The sequence below is a fragment of the Cimex lectularius genome, unplaced genomic scaffold (genome assembly GCF_000648675.2).
Source record: "Cimex lectularius strain Harlan isolate CLEC.00 unplaced genomic scaffold, Clec_2.1 scaffold94, whole genome shotgun sequence".
NCBI lineage: Eukaryota > Metazoa > Arthropoda > Insecta > Hemiptera > Cimicidae > Cimex > Cimex lectularius.
Window position 1 is genome coordinate 1,420,576 of NW_019392668.1, and position 27,880 is coordinate 1,448,455.

Sequence of the window (27,880 nt, forward strand, 5' to 3'; positions counted from 1 at the left end):
ATTCAACATAAATAGTTACATATTAATCCATTTATGTTTAGTGGTCTAACTGACCAAATTACTTATTTCAATGAACATAATTAACATAAAAAGAATAATTAATTGAAATAAATACTTACTTTTTATGCGCACGTTTCCTTCAGGTTTATGCGGAGGACTTTGTTAAGTTTCTTCACCCGATTCCATAGAGGAATAAGACGAATTCGCGTCGTGACGTTTTAGAATATTGTCTTTGCAATAATGAGATATTAAAACTATAAATTAGACTCAATTTGATGAATTTGAAAAAACAGAAATAAAGACAACGCGATCAACGTATGAAAATTAGTGTTGGGCAAATGAAATTTTGTTGAGATTGATAAATTGACGGGGGCCGGAGAGGGCGTTTTAAGGGGGTGAAAGTGAGTGGAGAGCCGTTGAAAGAGAGCGGTGTGATTCGCGTTATCTTCATAGCGGGCGATAATTCCGCCGGTGTAAATAAAAGGCGTTGGGGGAGGAGTGGCCGCCGGGGGTGGGTTGTAGAAGAGTTAGCGATAAGGAGGGTGGATAGGTGGTGGGGGAGTACATGTGTCCGCGGTAGAGTTTGCGTGGTTTGGTCGCCCCCTCTCCGCCGAGCCTCAAGCCGCACACCACTCAAACCCTCAGAAACCCGCTAACTATATAGCCGCTAACTATAAACGGGGAAAACCGGGATGAAGAGGGAACGGATGGGCTGATGCACTTGACTGCGACCACCGGGATGTCGCCCCAAGAGGGGGCCAACCCCCTCAGCGACACCTACACCAAGATGACCTCGGACATCCTCGCAGAGAGGACTCTGGGCGACTTCCTCGCGGAACACCCCGGCGAGCTGGTCAGGACCGGAAGCCCACATTTCGTCTGCACCGGCCTCCCGTCACACTGGAGGTCGAACAAGACTCTGCCGGTCGGGTTCAAAGTGGTGGCGCTGGGTGAAGTGATGGACGGGACGGTCGTCACCGTCAGGGCGGGCAACGACGAAAACTACTGTGCCGAGTTGAGGAACTGTACCGCCGTCATGAAGAACCAGGTCGCCAAATTCAACGACCTCAGGTTCGTCGGGAGGAGCGGAAGAGGTGAGTGACCAACGCTAAGAATCACTTGTGACTTTTTGTCGTGACATCTATGTCTGAATATCTTATCATCTTATTTTTTCTGACTGCTTAAATAGCACTCTTTTTGAATGACATCCAGTTTTCACAAAACCCGCTTGGTAGCGATCATAAAGAATTACCCTTTTGTTATAATCATCACAACTATTTGACGACTCGATCCGCTTTTAACACAGTGAAGGCGATTCTCTAATTAGTACATTCAAAACATTTCTTCTTGACAGATATTTTATTAACCATGACAAAAGTACCTTGTCAGTCGTTTTCGACCACGTTCGTGTTCTCACAGCCTACGAGGGCAATTGAATCGTGCACGCTAAAGATAAAACGGGTCACAAGGGTCAAAAAACGGGCCATGAAGTTTCTCGACATCGACCTACCTCCATCATTGGTCTCCCTGACAGACAGATAACGTCGCCGGATTTATCCAAGCCCTTAAAGCTAATGAATCATTACCTATATATTTATTTAAACTGTTTGGTTCTTACAGTGGGAATAAAATCATCACCGACTAAACGTCGAAACTGGCCGGTCCAGGTGTTTTATACCGTGCGACAGAAGAGCCGTTTTTTACGAGAAACGAAACACTTTTTCGCGCATGACATCTTGGCCGATATCAACAAGTCTCCACTCCGAGGATGACACTTTTACGTTCTACCTATCGACATCGGTGACATCCCCTTCCTATAAACTGCCCTCTTTCTCTCTTAAGTTTTAATTTACTCACCCCTCTTCCGAGACACGCCATCCTCAATCGGAACCCTCCCTCCAAACACACTCAACGCTAATTCCTCTTATTTCCATTTTCCCACTTCTCACGCTCATAGTCATTGTTAGCACCGACGACAATTAAATTACAGTACAATCATACACGAAATATACTACAATTACAATGATAAATTATAAAAAAACAAACAGTGTTAAGCGTTAGCTTATCGTCAGGGAAAGTTGATTTATTCGTATGGATAAACCATTGACCGAATTTGCAAGGTGATAAGATGTTAAGCGAAAAAGTCGACGACTTAATCAAAAACGTTTTTCATTCGGCAATAAAATCTATTCTGTTATTTGTGCCGGTAAAAAAGGATTTATTCGTTGGGAAGTGAAGAGGGCCCGTCGACAGTACACAAACCGTCCCACGCAAAATATTAACCGGAAAACATTGATACACCCGCGGAAATACACTTTTTGAACCGGTTCAGAGCGAATGAGAGAAAGTGTGAGAGGGAAAGCCGCCGGAACAGTTCACACCTCGCTTCACAATTTTTCCCGAACGAAATCCCATTCCCTGCGTTGAAGGGAGACATCGTCGAAATTTGTTTATTATACCGAGCCCTTTTCCATTTGCACCACTGGCGCACATTTCAAACAATTAATTACTTGCAGACAATCGTATCATTTCGATTCAGAAGTGCAGAACCAAGCAAGAATGCCATAAAGTGACTGTATATTTAAATTGCTTTTTTTATCGACACTCGTTTGTTAAACAACATTTAAACTCAATACAGTCAACGTTGATTGATTTAATTATTGGAAATCTTTAGACTATTTTCCCTCGTGACTTTTATCGTCTAAAATAATATATTGTACTAATAAAACTATATTGGAATACTTCAAGTTTCAATCCAAATTTTAAAAATATTGAATAACAGATTACTCAAGCACTAATTCTTAAAAGATAAGACAGCATAATGTTTTCTTAGAAAATGATTTTTATTTATAATTTTTTGGTTTATGTAAAACAAAAAGTAAACACATTCATTTTTTCATTTATTTGGAAATTTGGTGAAATTTCACCCATCATCAATATCTATTTTTTGTATAAAAAGACATTCCCTATTTTACATTTTATTAAAAACACTTTATATTGCATTAAATTTATAATTCATTTATTATTATTATTTATATTCTTTATAATAGCAAATTATAAATAATATACAATTTATGGTATGCTTTTTGATAAAATGTGGCAAAATATAAATATCGGTGTTATACGTCTTTGTATAAAAAATATAGATGCTGATGAGGGTGTAAATTCCGAAACGAACATAAAAATAGATTTTTGTATTTACTTTTTCGAAATAGTGTTAAATAATCAAATAACTAAAAACGTAAATACATTACTTATTTTCAATTATTTTTCGTTTCGGGAATTTTCCCCATCATCAGTATCTATATATTTTATAAAAAGGCATAAGTATAACATTGATAATCATATGTTACATTTTTTTTAAAAGCTGGCCTAATATTGTATTAAATTTAGAATTTATTATTATTACTATATTATTTGTAATTATTTGGTCAAACGGACCACGAACCCTAATAAAATTATTTGTAATAATAAATTACAAATTTAATACAATATAAGATAAGCTTTTTTATAAAATGTAAAACATTATATTATACGTACGTCTTTTTATATAAAATATTGAAAATGATGATGAGCGTAAATTCCCGAACGTAATATAAATGAAAATAAGTTATGTATTTACTTAAAAAAATGGAAATGTTTTCTAAAATAAACCGAAAAATTTAAATAAGACAAGTATCTGCATTCATTTTTTTGTTGTACCTCTTTCCCGAGGCCTTTTAATATTTCGTTTCAATTTTTACTACTTAATTTTTTTCAAAATACAATTTTTACTTGTTGCTTCATTTGAAAGAGATATCGTATAAAAAAAACTGGCGTCGAATTTTATCAAAAATGAAGAAAATTTACATTTAGAGCTTGTCGGAAAATACTTAACTGTATAGAAAATAAAAGAAACAGCACTGCAAAAAATCTGATTTTTAGATGAGCTAATTACAAATTTTGGAGTAACATACAGAAACTCTCTTGTAAAACAATTACAAACATTAAAAAAAGGAAAAAGCTATCAGAAATAAAACGAGGGTAATCAAAAGCGCCTATGCACTTCCTGAACTCTATTTTTTTATACAATTAATTAAGGTTTTTAGTTGAGATAAAAAAGTCTATGGCACGAGCGGGATTCGAACCCACGATTTTCGGCTTGATACGCCGCTGCTCTACCACTTGAGACACCAACCTGCCATCTCAACCACACCTTTTGAATTTTCCCTCCTTTTCGCCATTTTTCAAATGTCGTGTAATCAATTTGATTCTCGGTGAGAAATGAAATGGCCACGGAGAGCTTTAGTGAAGGATATTTCATTTTAAACATATTAAATCCTCTAGTTTCGTGGTCCGCTTGACCAATTAATATCATACAATTAATTAAGGTTTTTATTTCAACTAAAAACCTTAATTAATTGTATGATATTAATTGGTCAAGCGGACCACGAAACTAGTGAATTTATTTTTTTAATGTCTATATTTTTTACCAACTACAAACATTCTTCCACATTCAGTATCTGAGAAACGAATAAATCATTTTTTCAATAAGGCAAGATCTCGAAAAAGTCTAAAAAAAATATGGTGTGATGATTTAAGAAACTGTTAAAGATGATCGGGTTGAATTAAATTGGAGCGTAGTGAGTTACTTTAGTTCGGGATGAACTAGAACCTGGAAAATTCACCGGAAAATTATTCACCGGAAATATAAAATTATATATAATAGAAAATATTAAAACAATTCTTTTTTTACTTCCATGAAAATGTATGTAATACATCCGAAATGATTTCTCTCAAAATTGTGTCTCCTATCACTTAAGATGTCCTTTATCAAAGAAAGCGAAATAATTTTCAATTAATACAGTTATTTAACATTATTAACCTTTTTGAAAATTGTATCCAACGCTTGTTTTTAAGAAATTTAGGAAGGAATAAAAAGGTGCTTATCGACGATAGGGTTGGTTTCTAGTTGTACTTAAATTCAACGTGTGTAAAGTACTGATAATTGCGACGTTTTAAAATAAGTGTCTGACATTTGAATTTATTAAAATATCATTTTTAAATGTGATTTATTATTATTGTTAATTATTTATTATTTAGCAATTATGCGCAGAATTTGAGAATCATTCCTCACAATTGTTTTTCTTTTAGAAACTAATATTTGTCGTTGCGCTTTAGACCAGAATCTACTTGAAAATCATAGTTACCGGCTTTTTAAAATACCACTTGGTGTGAGTGTCGTGGCGCGGTCGATCCTTGTGTGCGGTGCCCTCCTAGACTATAAAACCGCAAGCCACTCCTCTCCGCATTCGCCAGTTGTTCAGCATCTTCCAGCTTTATTTTCCCAAATTCTCCATTTTCTATGCCGCAGTAGAATTGCACCTTTGAAGACACTTACGTTCTTTGTTACCATTATAGTAAACTATGATCTTTGGACGAAACTGCACATGCTAGCTTTTCCTTTTTAAATATATTTTTTAACAATAGCCTATCAGTGATCGAATATTTATTTGTTTGTAAAATAAAGATAATTATATATTATGAAACGATCTGAGATCAGGTCAATTAGGAAAAAAACATTCAGTTTCTTCGTCAAGGTTTTAATAAATGTATCCCTTTATCAGGACTTAAAAACTTTAATCAATAATTCCATTAGAGTTCGTGGTCCGATTGACCAAATAACTTCTTTCAATTAATTAAACTTTATGTAAGATGGGGGTTGGGTAAAAAAGTCAGAGTCACGAGCGGGACGACCTTCGGCTAAATACGCCGCTGCTGTCCCACTTAAGTGCCACTTAGTAAAGATATACTTCATTATCTCAAGCAATATTTTGCATAAAGTTTAATTAATTGAAAGAAGTTATTTGTTCAATCGGACCACGAACTCTAAGGAAATTATTGATTAACGTTTTTAAGTCCTAATCGATTTAATAAGTAAAATGAAGTATATCTCCACTAAAGCTCTCCGTGGTCATTTCATTTGTCGCCGAGAATCGAATAGATTACACAACATTTGAAAAATGACAAAAAGGAGGGAAAATTCGAAATGTGGGTTGACCTGGGAAGTTGGTGTCCGAGTGAATCGAAGCCACGATAGCTCAAGTGGCATAGCAGCGGCGTATTTAGCCGAAGGTCGTGGGTTCAAATCCCGCTCGTGACTCTGACTTTTTTATCTCAATCTGTCAGTACCTTACATAAAGTTTAATCAATAATTTAAAACAGTAACCGATGTAGAAAGGCTATTCTCAATTTTGTAACACATTGGTACAAAGAACGATGAAATTAAAAATTAAGATCATATGGCATCAATCCCGCCCCGAGGAATATTGAGTGCTCTGGGGGAGAGGACCTGACCAGACATCTATGTTTATGATTATGTATATATGTTTATTGTATGTTTTGTTTCTATTCTGTTGACTACCTGAGGTACAAACGAGATTAGGATATCGACGTAGTATACATCTAAAAGCAGACAGTAATACGAGCAAAAAACATAAAAAGTAGGAAAACACGCAGAAGGATGACCTCAACTGTTTGTCGGCCCATAAAACCCCCTACTTTATATATGGCATCAGAACATGACCATTCTATAATTGCTAATTAAATTATTAATTAAAGTTTCGTAGTCCTGATGAAGGGGATATATCATAGAAAGGGGTCGATAGAAGGACTAAGTGTTTCATCCCTTATTAGCCTTATCACTGATCCTATTTTAATATTTAATTATAATTGAAGGTTGGTTTCCAAATGTTTGGGAAATAATCTTAAAAACGACTAAAAGAAAAAATTGAGGAAATCCTTATCGATATATTTTTCTGTATCGTCAACTCACTTTACTTGACATCAACCCTCTTTCGAAATGACAGGCCGACTTGAATTGAAAGTATAGTTTGATAGTTACCTATCATCTGGGTCTACTTATCATCGCTGATTTTCGCGGTCAGACCCGTTTCGCCATTTCGCCATCAACAGCGTATGCGCTGTTTTTCTATGGACTGACAAAAATCAACGAGGATAGCCAGACTAAGGTGATAACTATCAAACTATACATTTATCACCCCGCAGAACGCAGAAGGAAATAATTCATTGAATTGAAAGTATGGAATTATGTACTTAGTTCACCGTCCGTCCACATACATGAACAGCATTTAGAAAACAGTTTTTTAATCGTTTATTTCGATAAAACATAAATAATTGAAAAAAATTAAAATCAATACTTTATTACAATACGCATTTGATGATATACAGTTTATTTAAACAAATGTTAAAATATGTAAAATGAAATGATAGTCGCCCATAAATATTTTTTTAAATTTATTATTTATACACTTGGGCCAATTGCTACGGTTTAGTAAATTTGATAACATTTTAAAACACAAAACAAAGTGAACAAGAAAAATATATATACTTAAATAAGAAGAACTATTCGTTAGTAGTCAGCCCTATACAGGGTGATTTGCTACTCGTATGACCAAGTTCTTTCTCCGATTCTTAACCCTTTCACAGATTTCAACATTGTTGTTTTCATCTAAGTACCACGGTTTTCGTCAAAAATCAACTCGTCGCTTTTGTACTATTCATTTTTGGGAACTCCAAAAAAGCACTGAAAAGTGCATTATATTTTCTCTAAAAAGGTACCTTTCTAAAAGTTTCAATTTAATTTTTGGTAAAATAACAAACACTATCTTTCAAAAACTGCTAAATTTAAGATTCGTAAAAATAGCTAAATTTGCAACTTGATTTCAACAATTCACGTTAGAGATTGGCAAATTTCATAACAACTTCTTCGTGGTAGAAAGAATTCAATTTTTGACATGGCCAAAATTTATTTCTCAAAATTCACTTAAAAAGAAAGTACAAAAAGAAAGAAAAACACATAAAAAATATATAATAAACGTAGCAAACAACGAACGCAAAAAATTGGGAAAAATACACTAAAAACAGATAAAAGACAAAAAATACAGAATTTGTCAAACTCAACAAATAAAAAAGGCCCAAAAAAAATTCAACGTAATTTGGTCGTTAACTATGTTTATTGCCTGTTAAATTTTTTTTTTTTTTTTTTTTTTTTGTGGGTAGTGTAGATATATCGTCCAATTTATCTGTCTTGGGTGTTCGCTGTTTATTGTCTGTTTTTTGATTCATTTTTTTCTTCTTTTTGTGCTTTACTTATTAACAAAACAAACAGTTGAACAAAAAGTTGAATTATGGATTTACCCCATTTCTCTTTTTCAACATCCACATGACTTTTTTCTCATTCAACATAAAAGTTGAGCGATTTGGTTCGATGTAATTAAAGAAAAGATTATACAGCTTGAAAGTTTATAAAACGAAGAAGTTGTAATAAAATTTGCCAAGCACTTACCATGATTTTTTCAAATGAGGTTGCAAATTTAGTTTTTTTTTACAAATTTCAAATTGAACAGGTTTCGAAAGACTTATTGTTTGTTATTTTATCAAAAATTAATTTGAAACTTCTAAAAGGGTACCTTTTTAGAGAAAATTTATTGCATTTTTTAGTGTATTTTTCGATTTCCCTGCCATTTGTTTTGTAAAGTCAGTTTGTCTAGCAATGTTCTAAGATGTGTAAAGCGTCTGTTTATTTCTTATCTTTTGAGTTGTGTGTGGTGGTACGATGTCGTTTGTCAATGTATAGCCCGTGTTAGCGGAATATATTGGTTGGTGGGAAAACAATACTACAGTGACAGGAGCAGTTATTATTCTCCGAATGGTGAAAGTACCTGGTCCACCTTCCACCGATCGAACCATTGCTCAAACAATATGACACGGGTTTGCAGGTTTCTGATTGAGACGGCAGGATCTTTATGAGAATAGATGAAATAAGGTTGGCGGTGTCAGGTGGTGAGGATCGTTTTAGGAAGGATACGAATATCTGCGGTGTATACTGTGTAGAGGATGGGCCTTAAAATACTGCCTTGTTGTACACATGCATCTGTGCGATAGCCGGACTCATGCATATTTTTTTATAGTAATCTTTATTTGTATGCTATACATGAATTATACACATTACAATTTGTTCTTAACAGTATAAAATTCCGGCAAAACACTAACACTACCAATGCTGGCATTCAGTTTGATATCGGGTTCAGGCGAGGAATTCACAGAGTCATCGTCGTTCCAGGCGACGTGGAGGGTTCTTGGGATGGGAAGACGTAGAGAGAGCTTGAGCTCTCCCAGTAGGGTTAGGATATTGAGGTGAAATATGAAGAAGCGGCAGCGGACCAATTTTTGACGAAGGGAATGTTAAGGTCATTGTGGATAGTGAGGTTGGAGACATAATAAGGCGTTTGGAGTTCTTAGGACTTTTTATTGAAAAGCTTGATTCCTTGGATGATAGATGGTATCCGTATGTCTAAATAGGTCAAAGAATTAAACAGTTAGTTTGTTCTGTACAGTCGTGTCTGAATTCGGTCCTAGAAGTCATCGCAGTTGTCCAAATCGTCTATTTAGTTCTTGTCTTTTGAGTCTTGTGTGAGGATTCTATGACAATCTACTGTCTAAGTATTTTCGTCGATGTCGGTAGTAATTTAATGTTAACGTGGACAAGGCTGTTTGTTTAGCGTGAACGTAATTCGGGTGCATTTGTCCTCGTTCAATTCCATTTTCCACGTTTTGCACCATTCATCAATGAGCTCACCATCCATGATATTAGAGGTAGGATTGGAGTTAGGAGATAAAATAGGTTTAGAGATAGTACTGGGATGTATCTGCATACATATATTATATAAAGATCGGTTTGTCTTCCGATCTTTATATAATCTTTCTCGGTTGCCGCATCTCACGCTAAGCAGCAGTCAGCTAATAAAATTTTAAGATTTAGTAAAAAAGGAGTCGGCAGGAACTGCTTTGTGCCAGACCCATAAATACACTAACAGGCAAAAAATCCCACTCACTGATTTTTTTCATTTTCTCGATAAAAGAAAATTCTGCCCTTAATTTGTCTCATTGTTTTTATAAATAAATATTTGTTTATGCTATGTTTTAAATTGGGAATATCAATTAGAGGCAAACATACAATGTTTACTTTTTACGGAATTTAAAATGTTTATTCGGTCTCGTTTGAATTCTGAAGCAATAAACTGTTTTCAAGTTTTCAGTCAAAAAAGTTTTCATCTTTGTTTTCTTACTTTTAATTTTTAAACTTAAAAATGCCACTTAGTGCTGAGGATGTTGCGCGTGGTGTGTCACTTATTGATGATGGTCGTTCCATCAGGAATGCGGCTATCGCCATCGGAGTTCCCTACGAAACTGCGAGACGCCGTTAGACGTTTTCGAGAAACTGTGTGCTACCATAGAAGGCCCGGTTCTGGGCTCCCTAGGGTAACAGAGCCACAGGACGACCGTTTTTCGACTGAGAGTTTTTCGAAACCGGCACCTTACAGTCGTTCAAGCGATTCATCAGCTTCAGGAAGTTCGAGGTGCCCCAATTTTTGAACCTCGAAGAAGAGTAAAGCAGTATGGTCTGATGACTATTCGCCCCGTAATAGGACCAGAATTGACCAAAACAGAAGAGTTGCACGGCTCGCATTTGCTCGAGAACAAAGCCATTGGTCTTTGGACGATTGGTCTGTTGTTCTTGTTGTTCTACAGATGAATGTAGATTTTCTGTACGATCTCCAGATGGGAATGAACGAATTTCAATGGAGGGTCGCCCAGAGTTGGTTGTTGTTCATGGAGGGTCTTTCACGCCCACTCGCTATTGATGAAATATTAAAACATCGTGTTGCCTATCCTCGATGAAATCAGCAACAATCTTATTCTAATCCACTATCATGCCCGTCCACATGTCGCTCGCATAGTACAAAAGTACTTTCAACAGCATAACATCAGAGTCTTAGCCTGGCCAACCCGTTCTCAAGACTTGAACCACATCGAACATGTATGTGATAACCTCAAAAGACGATTAAGAGCACGCCCATCACTTCTGATACACGCCTCGATCTTGAAAGGCCTCTTCGTGAATAATGGGCTAACCTCCAGCAAAAGAACATTTCCAGACTGATGGAAAGTATGCCGAGGCGTCTTCGAGATGTAATTAAGGCATGAGGACGAAATACGGGGTATTGAAATGTTAACAAAATTAAAACAAATTTTATCTCTCCGTCTTTTATTTTTTAAATTTTAATTTTCATTTTTCTTAGCGATTTACCCTTTTTTTTAAAACTTTTTTTGACAAAGGCTCAATTATTAAACGTTAAAAAAACGTGAAACTTTGATTAATGTATAAAAATATATACCAATCAACTTATATTACAAGTTGGCGGAATATTTAGGCCTGTCAGTTTATAAAAAATTGTATTACTAGAACAGTCTTTAATATGTTAAAATGATTAAACAACTATTTTATTCATTTGTTAATGGTGCAAGAATAATTACTGCAGTACCTGCAATAATAAAAAGTATGGGGGCAAACAACTTTTTGTCTAATGGAAAAATGGGTTAGTTGATGTGCTTTCTATGGTATTTAGAAGAATTTTCACGCATAATATAACAAAAAAATTATTTTCCATTTAGATATGGTGTTTTTGTTTTAGGCGAAACGTGAAAAGGTTAAGTTTGTATTTAAATATGATTTAATTAAAAAAAAACACAGGCCCTTTTCTGTGATACGTTTTTTAAAATTTAAGTTCAAATAGTACGAAAATAATTTTAGACCTTTTCAACGTCATGTTTTTGATGGGTTTAAAACACATTGTCATATATGGTCATTGAGGAGTCGGTGGCTGCAACGGTTTAGACGTTGACACGGTGCTCATCACTGTAAGGTAAAGGTTCCGGGTTCGAATCCAGCATACTTGCAAATGGGCTTTTTTTTCAAAAACACCCACACCCCATGGTCGATGTAACCTCTGCTGTTGAGAACCCTCGTAAAAATAGATAATATTTAAAAAAAAATATAAGGTCATTGTTTTATTACGCTGCCACACTATTTTGGTACAGCAGTACGTGCCATTTTATCTGGTTGGCGCTCATAATTGCGATGGCAAATTGCAGGCTGTGTGTCAGTGATTTTCATCCTTTTATTGATCACTCATTGTAGCATTGTCACACAAGGATGGACACATTAAATGCAATTTCCTTTTTTAGGGCCCTCACCGGCCGGCGAGCCGCTACAAATGGGCGGATTCGTCCCGCTTTGTGCAACGGACGGTCTCACCTCGTAACAACCCGATATCGAATGTTTTATTTGATTGAGGGTTGCTCGTTTATTGAAACTTGTCGGCCGATGTTCACACCGTTTATTGGCCACTTCAATTGGCTTTGTTTCGCTTTCAGAAGTTCGTTTTTCCCATTTCCCAGTCATTTACCCTTAAAACTCGTTTAAATGGGGGGACCAGGACGGAAACCGAGGCCACTCCTCTTTATAAATTGAATAATTTTAAAAGGACTTTAAAATCTACGATTCGGTTTTTCATTTTGGCTAATAAATCGGGTAATATACAGATACACCTACAAAATTATAATATCAAATTTTTACTAACAATAAAAATACAAATAAATAATTTGGGCTGCATTACCCAATATGACAATATGACTTCCGAATAATTTGTGAAGAGTGGGTATGGAATTCTGATGACAGATAATTGTCCAATACCGCCCCATAAATGAATAATTTAAAAAAATATACTTAACGAAAAGCAACTTGTTTAAAATTGATTAAATTTGTGAACTTTCCTCACAGGGTCTGCGAGTGTTAAAACTCATGCCAAACTGAAGATACCTAAATGCCAAAACGACCAAAATAGTTAAACCTATAAATATTACACACATTGACAACACTACTCCATCACCATAAATAATCTAGGGGGGGGAGTTGATGAAATAAATACTCATATCATTACACACATGCGATTCGCGCTAATAAATACTTTCAATCACACGGACCATTGGAGCTATGGCATTTATGGCATATTCAATATAAGCCTACATGTTCCAAAACAAATTAAACAAGGGCTAAGAAATCGAAATTTGATTTTAAAAATTATTATAAATGTTTGATAGCAGTAGATTGACCGTTTTGATCATTTTAGTTTGATTATCCTCACTGTTTTTGCCTGTCAGATACAATAAAGATTAACAAAACAGCATTAAAAAAAATGAAATCTAACAACTTAGAACAACGTACAAAGTAAAGCCAATTGAAATAAGAAAGTACAGGCTGTTTAAGATTTAAGACGGTAAATTACGTGAAATATAAGCGAACATGTATTGTAAGATCTTATATTATTATTATTATTTTACATTAAGTTAAGCTCTTAAGCCCAGTCTTAGAATTATGTTTGTTATTGTTTTATGACAATTTCTTGGTACAATGTAGTAAAAATTTACTGCTTAATTGTTCCTATGCTCTTTGATTATGTCCATCTTAAATTGTAAGAATTTTTCATTGGATCTGCGGGTGGTGAATTTGTGGGTTGGTCGTTTCCGATCATTTTGGTCTAGCTCACTTGATGGATTGGTCTGTCAGACTCGCCATCGTTAGTGCTGGGTCTGTGCGGCTCCCTCTCCCTGCTTATAACCTTGATGCCTCGTATTGAAGAAGTGATACGGCGAAACGCATCCGACAGAAACATGGAGGATAGGCAGGCCAAAATGATCAGAAATGGCCAAACTACATTTTTCTTTCGAACTACCAAAGGCTTATGCGGAAAGTCCAAAAAATTTGTATCCTCCAAAATCAAAATTTCCACTCCTATTTAGTGCAGCATAACTATCAAAAAAGATGGGGGGAATGTATTCCTAGCTTTTTTATTTCCCTGGCGCAGTGTTCAATCGCTATGATTTCAGACTGGAAAACTGTAGCATATTTACCTATGTTTATTGTCAGTTCGGTTTTTGGATTCATCCCGAAGACTCCAGCTCCCTTTCCCTTGTCATTTTTGGAGCTGTCTTTAATTAAAATTGCTGACTTTACTTCGCGCCAGTCCCAAACTCTTTGCTTCTAGTATGTATTGTATAAATCATGAGATGACAATGTTTTATTTGCCCGTTTGATTCTTTCATCTAAGCCAATTATGTTGCACTTTATCGGTTGATGGTATCTCAAACACATCTACTTTGGATCATTCCAACATTCACTGTTTACAAGCCGATTGGGGTACCACCATTGTGTTTGACCATGAGCATGATTAAAAATCAATACGGTCTGTTTGTAATCAGTTGGGGCTAAATGAGCAAGCCATTAGCACAGGAAGGGTTCGACCCTCCGGCCGGTCGACTCGTTCATAATTTATCCCTCGGCCGAATGCATCTGGCCTTTGCCGGTGAGGAAAATTGATTGAAGGTTTGAAATACTGAAACGTAAAATTAAATTGAACTTCAGAGACTATGGATTGTTACAATTGTGTTTTCTTGTACGTTAGACAATAAAAGAATCTCGAGGGGTCTGCGAGTAGTCGAACTTTGGTCCGCAGCTTGACAGTCATCCACCATCCATGCCCGAATATTCTCGCATTTTCTATCTATCGATTTAAGTGACCAGACTGCGGAAGAGTGCAAATTAGGTCGACATTACATCTAAACAACATTACCAAGTAAAATAAATATATTTAATAATAATCAGATGTGTCACTTATATTTAGTGGTCTGATTGACCAAATTAAAGAAGTAATTTAATGTTAATTAATTAAGGTTTTTAGTTGAGTTAAAAAAGTCAATGGCACGAGCGGGATTCGAACCCACGATCTTCGGCTTGATACGCCGCTGCTCTACCACTTGAGCTATCGTGACCTCGATCCACTCGGACACTAACTTCCCATCTCAACTGCATCTTTTGAATTTTCCCTCCTTTTTGCCGCTCGGGCCATTGACTATTTTATCTCAACTAAAAACCTTAATTATTTGTAATATATTAATTGGTCAAGCGGACCACGAAATTAGTGAATTTAATGATTAAAAATGAAGTATACTTCACTAAAGTTCTCCGTGGCCATTTCATTTGTGGCCGAGAATCCAACCCGATTACACGACATTTGGAAAATGGCAAAAAGGAGGGAAAATTCAAAAGGTGGGGTTGAGATGGGAAGTTAGTGTCCGAGTGGATCGAGGGCACGATAGCTCATGCAGCGGCGTATCAGGCCGAAGATCGTGGGTTCGAATCCCACTCGTGCCATTGACGTTTTTATCTCAACTAAAAACCTTAATTAATTGTAATACATTAATTAATTGGTCAAGCGGACCACGAAAATAGTGAATTTAATGTTAATGTGTAGAGTTAATAATATCAATAATCCACTATGTTTAGTTGTCTGATTGACCAAATTACTTCTTTCAATTAATTAATCTTTTTATGTAAGCTTTTGGTTAGAATGAAAAAGTTAGTGTCACGAGCGGGATTCAAACCTACGACAGAGCAGCTGCATATTGTCGAAGGTCGTGAGTTCGAATCCCGCTCGAGACACTAACTTTTTCATTTCAATCAAAACCTTACATAAAAAGATTAATTAATTGAATAAAATGTATGTTAAATATCTGGAGGATTGAGATTTTGGATAAGGATTCCAACCTTTTCTATACTGCGGCCTATATCGTTGTCCCGGCCGGTGTCCATGAATATGACCTATGGTTCAAAATGCGTTTTTTCACAGAAAGCACTTTCCTCTGCTTTGCCCATATTCTTTAGGAGGGGCAGTCATCGGTATAGACATATATTTTACTCAAATTTTGCTGAGAAAGAAGAATACCTTCGTTTTCTTATTTTAAATTTGTAAATCCTTTAGCCTCATACCTGGTGCTTTATTCAGTTCTTGAGTTGTTCATTTCTTAAGCTATTTTTCCAGCTCCCAGTTTACCGCACTCTTCGGCTCGCAAATAGTGCTTCCGTCTCATGAGAAGAAGGGTGTCCTTTCTTTGGCCAGTTGGACAGCCAGTTCATTTCCTTCTCTACTTTCATGTCCGGGAACCCAAATAACCATGTTTTGTTTTCCTAGTGCCACAGAGGTGTCAAGCCGTCGATCCATGTATAGGGCCATCTCATATGACATTAGTTCTATAGTAAAATTGACCATGAGTAATAAAATAAACGACTTGGAGTGATATAGGTTATTTTTTCAAATAATCACATTTTTATGTGGCCATGTGGAATGCATAATCGCCCAAGTAGGAATTAATATGTTTACTTTACTATCGGAGGGCAAAAGACCCAGTTTAGGCAACCACGCAATCCACAAAAAGGAACAGTTCGCCATTCCTGGCTGTATGTCAGTTAGGCGATTTTCTTCATGTTCCTATTGTGAGTTTGTGCGCCTGCCTCTCCTTGCTTATACCACTGACGCCACGCTATGAAAATGACAAAATGCCAAAACATATCTGTAGCCAAAGTAAATCAAAATTAGGAAATAATTCACCTTCAATCACCCAACAATATCGGTTCTCGTTACAATTTTGTTCTATTGTTTAAGGATCTCCTTTATTTTACTAGAATGTATGTTATTTTAAAAGAATTCAGAAATGTCCATCTTTAAAAATCCTTACTTAGCCATGACTTCGGGCATAGGTATATGCTATTTTTGTTGATTAGGATTAGGGTTGTGGTCTTCAAACAGTGTGGTGTTCAAACAACACGAATCCTAATCAACATCTTAGTGACAGCTGGTTGATCGCATATCAAACATATGCTATTTTTATTACCTTCTTATTATTTCCATGAAGCTGGGTGAACTGCCAAAGCAAGCAGTAATCACACGGACCAACTGTGAATATGGCGAGAGCCGGAAACTTGCTCGGCAGAAAAAAGATATTTAGCCCAAATTAATCACAGACGACCTAAAAATTATGAATTTTAATTCTAATACGACGGGAGCGGGACGATCCCTAATTTTCGACGCCAAACGGCTGTTGGTCGTTAAGTCCATCTGTATGACGGGAATTACTTTATATAACTTTCCACTTTTTTTATACGTGCAATCATCAGTTTGTAAGGAAAATGATATATAGAGATTTTGTAACATAAAAGTACAATATCACGGTTAAGCATCGATAAAAATAATCTATGGAAAGACAGTTGTGTCTGAAAATCTCCGATCGGTCAATCACTTAAATATGGTAACGTACAAAAAATCTGGATTAAAAAAAGGCTTAACGTCAAATGGCGGTTGAGAGGATTAAGGTGACAAATGGACAGGACGGGTTGAGAGGTGGTGGGTTTGATTAGCCGTTCTAATTGAGGGGAGCCGAGGGATTTTTATAAGTGTGACAAATGCGAGTTTGTCCATTAGCGGGATGCCACTTGTAGAGCATGGACACCTGATAAATGGACGAGGTGACCTTTTTTAATTCCTCTCCTCTCTTCTCATTGACTTAAAACGCTCACTTGACGTGGATTTCCATTTTCACGCGTCGCTCTATCTTTAACTCGCTTGGCGTTCATATTTATTCATATTCGTATTAACAACTCGTCCTATAAAACTATGTTTATTTATTTAGCGTTAATAACAAATACCTTAAATTTAATTTTTTCAATTAATTAAGGTTTTTAGTTGAGATAAAAAAGTCAATGTCAAGAGCGGGATTCGAACCTACGAACTTCGGCTAGATACGCCGCTACTCTACCACTTGACCTATCGTGGCTTCGATCCACTCGGACACTAACCTCCCATCTCAACCCCACCTTTTGAATTTTCCCTCCTTTTCGCCATTTTATCTCAACTAAAATCCTTAATTAATTGAAATATATTAATTGGTCAAGCGGACCACGAAATTAGTGAATTTAATAAGTTAAAATGAAGTATATCTTCACTAAAGCTCCGTGGCCATTTCATTTGTCGCCGAGAATGAAATAGATTACACGACATTTGAAAAATGACGAAAAGGAGGGAAAATTCAAAAGGTGGGGTTGAGATGGGAAGTTAGTGTCCGAGTGGATCGAGGGCACGATAGCTCATGCAGCAGCGTATCAGGCCGAAGATCGTGGGTTCGAATCCCGCTCGTGACACTGACTTTTTTATAGTTTATAGTCAACAATGTTTAGTGGTCTATTGACCAAATTACGTCTTTCAATTAATTATTCTTTTTATGTAAGATCTTGTTTGAAATGAAAAAGCTAGTGTCAAGAGCGGGATTCGAACCCACGACCTTCGGCTCAATACGCCGATACTCTAACCACCAGAACTAGAACAACTGAAATCAACTAGAAAACCGACACATCAGCACAAGCAATAAACGTCCGAATAGAGGGAAAACACGAAAACCCCACTAGTTAGAGCAGCGGCATATTGAGCCGAAGATCGTGGGTTCGAATCCCGCTCTTGACACTAGCTTTTTCATTTCAAACAAGATCTTACATAAAAAGAATAATTAATTGAAAGACGTAATTTGGTCAATATATCATCTCAACCAAGACCTTACATAAAAAGAATGATTAATTAAATTTAATATTCTTATTATTGGCGTAATATTTTTATAACTCAAAATTGATAATTGCGTAGTTATGAATATAAGGTGGGTGAAGACTCGCAACAACGCAACATAGCGGAACACGTCCTAAATTATATTAAGTGATGAGAATTTTTATTTAGAAGGATGTTATAGAAAAGAAAACCCAAGTGCTCCTTAGTATTTTTTTATTTTTACTTTTCATTGGCCCATCCTCAGCAAAGGATAACTTTTCAGTTTGGCTCCTTTCAAACGACGATTTGATATAGGCATACTACCATTATGGGCATGATTAGATATATGGAATTGATAGTCCAATTAAAAGATCTATTGTTTTTCGTACAATTTAAAAAAAAATGCATCACTGTATCATTTTCTTCATAAACGGATTATGTAAGATATCGCCATGTAAATAATCATATATCCTATATATGTTTTTCCCCTTACCCGAATAAAAAACTTTCTTTCTGCTTAAAGGTTAAAAATAAAAAAAATAACAAAAGCTAACAACTTGATCAACAAACTGATTACTGCAAGTTCTAAATTTTTACTGTTGTTAAGTCATAACTAAAAAGTCCACATTATTGTTACCATTAACCCTTAGTAACAGGTATTAAATTATAAAAATAGTCTACATTACCATTGAAATCCTGATATCACAGTTTTGACAACCAAATTGAGTCTAACTCTTAACAACAAGTCCTACATTATTGTATCCATTAAATCATTAAAAGAACATTCTAAATTACAGGTCACTCATAACAAAAACGTGGTAAATGGTTTCAGCCATAAACTCATAACAACGAATCCTAAATTGTTGCTGGAATTAACCCCATAACGATTCTTCAAATTTTGTCATTGTCTCTTCACAACAAGTTGTAAACTGTTTTTGCCATCAGCGTCAATCATTGTTTACAATTACTCTGGATAACAAGTCCTAATTTGTTACTTTATTTACCAAACAAGACAAGTTTTTGCCATTAACTCGAAAAAAATCTTAAAATTTTGTTGGCATTGACTCATCCAACTCTTAACTGCAAGTCGTAAATCGTTGCTCCCACTAAGTCATAATCGCATGTACTAAAATATTGTTGTCATTAAATTTTTTCAACAAACATTCAATTGTTGCCATTGACTCTTAAAAACAAGTCCTAATTGTTGTTGCTGTGAACTTTGAATAAATCTTCTATTTTTCTTGTCACTGACTCATACACACACTGACATTGGTATTTTTGCTCTGTACACGTTGCTTTTATTTTCCTTTAAAGGTCCACACCGCCACATCCAATCCAGAGACCGTCGATATCGCTAGTCTAGGCTAATACTTAAGTAATCAATGTTTTTTATCCAGTTTAGTTGTTAGAGGTTCGACCATCTACATTCTAAAGTACATTCATATCAGTCATTAAATACTCAGCATTCCATCAAACTTTACACTATACTATCTAGATTTACATTAATCTAATTGAACGTCAAAGTGGTACTCAATATTCCACCACCTGTCCTCTAGCAATACCCATTCACGCTAATAAATTCACACTTATGCAATAACAACCGTTTCTTCCTAGACTGGAACAGGAGACCCAAATACTCGTTGCCATGCTCGAGCACAATTCTTAAATCCGGTGGCATTCCTGCGCGCTCTCTGCATGGAGCCAAGGATTCGCACCCTCCTGTTAGGTGGGACATATCGAGCAACTTTTCTGATAATGACGATTATTTCAGAAAATTTTATTTTTATTAGTCTATTTGGAAATATGTTATTGTACACTCTTATTAAGGAAAAATTACTGTTCCAACAGTTTACGTAGTAGACGTTTAGAATTTGTATTACAGAATATTCCAGTCAATGCAATTTTTTCTCAGTCTATAATTATTTCTCATAAATTCGCAAAAGATAAAATTTCGAATGTGAAAAATGGCAAAAAGGAGGGAAAATTCGAAAGGTTGTAGTTTGAGATGAGAAGTTAGTGTCCGAGTGGATGGAAGTCGCGATAGCTCAAGTGGTTAGAGCAGCGGCGTATTGAGCCGAAGGTCGTGGGTTCGAATCCCGCTCTTGACACGAGCTTTTTCATTTCAAACAAGATCTTACGTAAAAAGAATAATTAATTGAAAGAAGTAATTTGGTGAATCACACCACTAAGCATTGTTGTTATTATTAACTCTAAAAAAAAGTTCAATTATTGTTGCTTTTTACTCTTAAAAACAAGTCCTAATTGTTTTTGCTGTTAACTTTGAATAAATCTTCAATTTTTCTTTCCATTGACTCATCAACTCTTAACAGAAAGTTCTAAGTTCCGTCATAAAATCATCACTACAAATCCTAAAGTATTGCAGCCGTTAGATTTTAATAACCAGTCTAAAATTGTTGTTATTATTAACTATAAAAAAACGTTTAATTATTGTTGCTTTTTATTCTTAAAAACAAGTCCTAATTGTTGCTGCTGTTATCTTTGATTAAATCTTCATTTTTTCTTGCCATTAACTCATTAACTCTTAACATAAAGATCTAAGTTGTTTCCGTCATAAAATCATAACTACAAATCCTAAAGTATTGCAGCCATTAAATCTTAATAACCAGTCTAAAATTGTTGTTATTATTAACTCTGAACAAACATTCAAATATTGCTGCCATTGACCAATCACAGGTCCTCAAATTATTGTTGCCATCAATAACAAATCTTAAATTGTCGCTATAAATGACCTTTTTATGTTGATGTTGTTTTTAACTGGAAACAAATCATCAATCCTTGGATATTCCTCTTTTTTTTTGCTTAAATTTGTGTCAAATGTAGTGTCCAAAACATATTTAAAATAATCCCGAAATATAACATTTTCAACCACCTAAAACCCTGCTCTACCTGACAACCTTTATACAGGATTAAGCTGTTTCAACTCTTATAAAAATTTGCTTTAATAAAAAATTATTGAATAAATTAAAATGTATTTGTTTTGATTTAACCGTTTTATAACCGTTGTGCCATTCTTCGTACGACCGTCGACTCTCGCAAGAGTTTCCTCCTTTGCTCGTAAGTGCTCCCCCTCGCCGGAGATCGAAGAGGACTTTTGAAGTCCCGAGTCTCCCAGATTAGCTTGTCCCGGCCGTAATGAAATACGGGAAGGTACGATGAAGATGGTACAAGCCAGTACGTGGCGTGCCCAGGCCACAAAGCACGCCAACACATACTGACACGAGACCCGGATTATCATATTCACGCGTTTCATGATCATAATTTCCGAACAAAACGGTTCTAAATTGACTGGCGTGATTTGTAATACACATCTTATCGTCTGGAGAAAAAAAAAATTCTTCTCGGAAACGTGTTTTAAAATAAGCTTATGATTATTTGGAACCAATTCCACATTTCATGAATTTTAATATCAACAAATTAATAGAATAGAGAGGCTTCCCAAACTGTAGTCTGCGGACCACCTGGGGGTTCGCCGACCCAAACTAACGAGTCCTTTAAAAATAAACGTTAAATGGATAAATAAAATTAAAAAAACTAATAACAATGAGTACAACAAGTAAGGTAAAAGGTCCCGGGTTCGAATCCAGCCGCCCTGCATTCGAACCCGACATACATACAAAAAACTTTTTTTTCAAAAACACCGGCACCTTGAGGGTTGATATTCTGTATATATCTGCTGTAGCAAACCCTCGTTATGAAAAAAAGGAGTACTGAAAATAATTTTATTTTTATTTTGCTACAGGATTTATGTTAAATATATTTATATATAACAAATATTAAATTATTTGTATTTTCCACAGGCATGCTTTAGCGATGAAAAAAATGTCAGGCACTGTTAAGAAAGTTTTGGATAAGTATGTTCAAATTATTAATTAAATTTCGTCGCGGCCATTGAAGCTAAGAGTTTTCAAAATACTACGTGTCGATAAGGGAAGCCTTCGTCATTCCCAGCTTCACCAAACGGAAGTTAGCTGGCCATCTTGTGCGAAAGCACTTTCACGATTACAGGAATTACGGTCTGACGTTTTCTCTCTGTTGATAGACCACAATGTCAAAATTTCAGTGATGAGAAACGGCAATGTATTCTGTCGTATTTATCAAGTATTTTCATTAAAATTAATGAGATGGGCCTTTCTTTGCATTGGAAGAGTATCACAACTTTCGATTTTAATGACAAAGTTCACGTCTTCAAAAGAAAAATCCAGTTTTGGGTTGGATCTGTTGTGAAGGAAGAGGAGGAGCGTTTTCCTGTGTTAAATGAATTTAAAAAAAAACACGTGGAGCTTGCGTACGGCACGTTGATTTATGAAATATGCGACCCTTTGAAGTTTGTAGATGTCTTTGAGCACTACTACCCAACAGCTTGAGATACAATGCTGCAAGACCGTGAGTGGGTAGTCAAGTCGTTTTCAATTTCGACTTATATTTCTTTAGACGTCCGTTAACATTTTATCCGTTCACCGAAAAAAAAACTTGTTCTTCTTCCATTTGCCACTATTTACTTATGCGAATCCGGATTTTCTTTCTATACAGGCACCAAAACTTAATAGCTATGTGTGGTGATTAGTGACCGTTAAGCGATAATTATTAAGAAATCGTGAGATGCGGTCTGGTGTGATGTAGGTTTCAGAAAAACATTTTCTTTATCGTGCCAACGTTTCGCTCTTTATTGAGATCATCTTCAGGGCTCAAAGTGTTTGACTTCTGTGTAATTGTGCCATTCTTGCGTGTCGGCACTCTCAACACGACAGACCTGAAGATGATCTCAATAAAGATCGAAACGTTGACACGATAAAGAAAATGTTTTTCTGAAACCTACATCAAACCAGACCGCATCTCACGATTTCTGAATAATTACTTAATAGCGATGCTGTCTTGATGCTGAACCCGACATCCGTCTCCAGCTATCAAAAATTAAAATCAATGTATCCAAACTGTTCATGCTAAAACAACGTCACTTTTCTCATTTCTCATTATTGTGTAGAGATTAGTGACCGTTAATCGATAGTTATTCAGATGTCGTGAAATGCGGTCGGGTGTGATGTAGGTTTCAGAAAAACATTTTGTTTATCGTGCCAACGTTTCGATCTTTTATTGAGATCATCTTCAGGGCTCAAAGTGTTTGTCTTCTGTGTAATTGTGCCATCCTTGCTTGTCGTGTTGAGAGTGCCCACCAACAATTTTATCATTATTGTTCAAATTATTACTTTTGAATTTGGCTTGAGTTTTACATACATATTGATTCCGTTCTGTCAAATTTGATTTTTGTTAATTATTCAGAAATCGTGAGATGCGATCTGGTGTGATGTAGGTTTCAGAAAAACATTTTCTTTATCGTGCCAACGTTTCGATCTTTATTGGGATAATCTTCAGGGCCCAAAGCGTTTTTTTTTTCTGCGTAATTGTACCATTCTTGCGTGCCGTGTTGAGAAGGCACTCGGATAGCGTTTTCACAGTGATAACCCTCTCCATCACCTAATTAGCAATGGACTGGCTAATTTATAAAACTTTAGTTTACTTCATAAAAGTATCTAATTTTAAATACTTGAATTCGTGGGGTCCGCCCTGGATTTGTTTTGCTCGAGGAGTCCGCTGGCTAAAAAGTTTGGAAAGCCTTGGATTAAAGCGATAAATGTTTATTTGTAAGAAATTTCAACATTAATAACAAAAACATGTAGAGGTAGATTGCTCGATGTGTTCCACATAAGGTTTTCACGATTTGACTCCTACTGAGAGCTTGTAGGCTGCTGTCGAATTTAAAACGGTTTTCGGGCGAGTTTCTGGCTTCACTGTTCCGCTTTTTGTAGCACGTTTTTACTGTATGCGAATCTGGTTTATGTGCTTTGTGGTTATGCGTGTATTTATAAGTGTGAGTGGTGAGCGGCTGATGGTGAAATGTAACGTCACCATCGTTTTTCCAGCAGTGTGTGTGTTAAGTTCGATGGCGGAATGTTTAACCCCCACCGACCCTAATTTAGATTAGATTATTTTTTGGTATCAATTCCATGTGAGTTATAAAAAGTAATTCCCTTACTTATTTAGACATTTGGAGAATTTACACTCCTTATCAGAATTTTTGTTAAATCATGCAAAATGAGAGGAAAGCTCAACTTTGACAGATCTTTCCAAGTGGATGTAGAAAATAGATATCTTTGGAAAATAGGCGGCCACAAGATGTGGCCCTAATGTATTACACAGATGGATCGAAGATAGAACTCAGAGTACGCGAAGGGATAAAAGAGGCCAATTTCACACTACTAAAGCTTCTTAGACTAACATCAACAATTTTCCAAGCGGAAGTCCATGCAATACAATTCAGTACAGGAGTTAATACAGAAAAATGAATCTCCACCGAATAATCAGAATGAGTGCAATGAACATAGGTCTAAACGTGTTTATTACGGAAGTCCGTTTTAGGCTTGATTATATTTTCCATGCGTGGGGATGATGACATAACTGTCGCAATCACCCGTTGGTTGGGGAGTGAGATCTGGCCAACTGGTTTGTGGGTGTACTAGTGACTATGCCACATAAAGTGGCAGGTGAACTCTCCTGAGTTATTGAGGTCGGCATATCGGGGAGAGACAATCCTCGGGGTGAAGTCCAATAACAAAAACAAAAATGTTCTTCGGCGTTTTTCGTATAGGAAGGATATATTGATATTATATTAACCCATAAGATTATCTTTGTAACAGTAAATATTGTCAATTCGCACGTCGAAAATCGTTTCAATGGCAGTTTCTAATTATTTTCTTTCATTTATTGGTTTCAGGAAAAAGCTTCACTTTGACCATAACTGTGAGCTCGACCCCTCCACAGGTGGCGACCTACACAAAAGCCATTAAAGTCACAGTGGACGGCCCTAGAGAACCTCGATCGAAAACGAGTAAGTGTCTCCTTTTGCAAAAATAATACAAATCGTTCATTGTTTTTCATGCGGCCGAAAGTAACTCAATTATCAGTTAATGGTTTGACTTAACTTTACAGACTTATCAGATTTGATAAATATATATTATAAATCATTTCTTGCAACAAGAACGACTTTATACATCTCTGAACATCCTGTTCTGTGTTTAATACTCAAAATTTATTTTATTTTGGTTGTTTGTCAACCCCTTTTTACTTTTATTTTTAGTAATAAATAATAGCAATTAAGTATTTATGACCAAACAAATAGAGATGGGTATTTGCAACTACAAACTTAACATACTAATTAAAAAAATTAAAAATTAATGAACGAGAAACCCATACTGCTGCATGTATAAAAAGAGCTTCAGTCATCATATTACAATTTTTTTGAAATTGAAGCACTTAGGAACACAAGAGGAAAACAAAAAATGGGAAAATGATTAAAGCTAGATTTATAATTTGTGGTTTATATGTGTAATTTGGGCAGTTTTAGGGTCGACAGCTGAGGTCATCGACGTCCTCTTATTTTCTTTGTTTTGCTGTTTTTTCGCGCATTTTGACTCACATGACTCCGTTTTGGTCGTCAAATATGATCTATATAAAGAGCTTCAGCCATCAAATTTTATCCTTCTTCTGAAATTTAAGCAGTTACGAACAGAAGAGGAAAACAAAAAATGGGAAAATAACTAAAGCTGCATTTATAATTTGTGGATTATATATATAATCTGAAAAGTTTATGAGCCAAGAGCTGAGGTCATCGCCTGTCCTCGGTGTTTTCCTTCTTTTTCTCATCTTTCACGCGTCCATGACTCACATGACTGTTTTACTCGTAATCTTTAAGAAATCGTCGAAGATCATTCTGCCTCTCGACGACGTTGAAGTCTCTTCCTACACAGCCTTCGGTTTACCCTTCACAGAGAAAAGTCCAGAATATTTAAGCAATTTTTATTTAAAAAGCCGTACATTTGCCATACTATAAATGAATCGTTACAAAATATTTTATATAATAATTTTTTATTTTAATTAGAGATATCGATTTTTAAAATACATTGCCTTCAACCCTTTTTTTATTATATTTATGTCAAAAAACAAGCCATAATACTTGATAAAGAAAGAAATATATAAAATCGTATCCTAGCTTCTACAAAATACGATCTCAAAACGCATATGAAACCCCCAAAAAAACCTAAAGCCGGAAACGCACTTACCCGATGCAACCCCATGCGACGCTACTCCATGCTACCCGATGCAAATTTAAAGTCCAATTTTCCATAAGAATGTATTACCCCCGTGCACATCTGCCCAATGCTATGCAACGCTACCCTACTCTACGCTCTGCGATCCACACTGTCCAGATTTTCATCGGGTAGCATCGAGTACAGTCGAAGCGAAAGAACCGAACACCCATACTTTTATTCAAACAACATGTATTATTGTCTTTATATTAATTACAACATACTTATTTTAATATAAACCAAATTAAGCGAGATCAAAAATTCGTTAGTTTTTATTTAAAAAAATTTTTTTTAATGGTTTGGTAGAAAATTGATCAAAACACCGGAAAACCATTTTTTGATATAATGAATTTATTATAATGAATATATTATTTATAATGAATTTATTTATTACACGGTTTCGCTCATAAAATTTAACTAACAATTTATTTCATGGTTTTGCTCATAAAATTACACCATTTTCGTCGAGTAGCGTCAGAACAGGACACTCATATTTTTTGTAGTTTATTTCAGACTAAGTGCATGTAATTTTGTCGTTATATTAATTACAACATTGTTATTGTAATGTAAACCACATTGAACGAGATCAAAAATTCATGGGTTTTTATAAAAATTATTTAATTATGATGGTTAGGAACAAAATTTATCAAAACACCGGAATAACTTTATTTAAAACAATTAAGTTTAACAAACAATTTATTACAAGGTTGTGCTCAAAATAGTGCATTAAGAACAAAAGAAGCATTGCGATTGAGATAGTGATTATTGTGATGCACGCTGTGGCGTGCGCTTGACGTCGTTAGTTGTGCAAACCCTACATAAACTTGACAAGGCGTCGGGTCGCATCGGGTAGCGTCGCATAGCGTTGCATTGGGTAAGTGTGTTCCTCGCTTGAAAGAATATCTACGTTGACGTTTGATCTAGGTCAATGTCAAACGAAACTTTAAGAGATTTAAAGATAAATCTGATAAACTTATAATCATAGATGGATGCCCAATGATTTTTCTTTTTTATCTCCGCTTACGTTGCACTTCTTTCCATTCGATATATTGCCTTTATTTAATTGGTTTTGTAGTCGATTTGTTCGTTCATCGCTTTATAATGGTATGGTATGGTAAAAAAGGATACTAGGAAGCGGGATTTGCGCTCCCCAGGCACTGCAGCCTTCTGGCTTATTGTACCTTCCTAGTTCCTTAGTTCAGTGCAATAGACTCAATCCTTCTTAGAAGAATCAGGTCATTGACTGTCGCTGCAATTTGATTCCTTAAGTTTTTTCCGTACGTTAGGTTAAATCTCCATTGAGCTGTTGCTTCGCATTCGAAGATGATATGAGTGGCTGTTTCCTCCTCCTCCTCATTACATAATCTGCAAATGGGATCATCGTTGTAT

At 35.7% G+C, this 27,880-nt stretch overlaps 1 protein-coding gene across 3 annotated transcripts in view; it reads left to right on the forward strand.

Annotated features, from left to right (window-relative positions):
• Positions 1–480: 480 nt before the first annotated feature.
• Positions 481–27,880, forward strand: part of LOC106670233 (runt-related transcription factor 2-like) — a 49,576-nt gene continuing 22,176 nt past the window's right edge. For all 3 annotated transcript variants that reach the window (XM_014400371.2, XM_024225197.1, XM_014400372.2), the window contains exons 1-2: positions 481–1,094; positions 25,120–25,233. In XM_014400371.2, the coding sequence (XP_014255857.1) occupies positions 716–1,094; positions 25,120–25,233 (493 nt within the window). In that variant the 5' untranslated portion in view covers positions 481–715. The remainder of the gene's footprint in view (positions 1,095–25,119; positions 25,234–27,880) is intronic.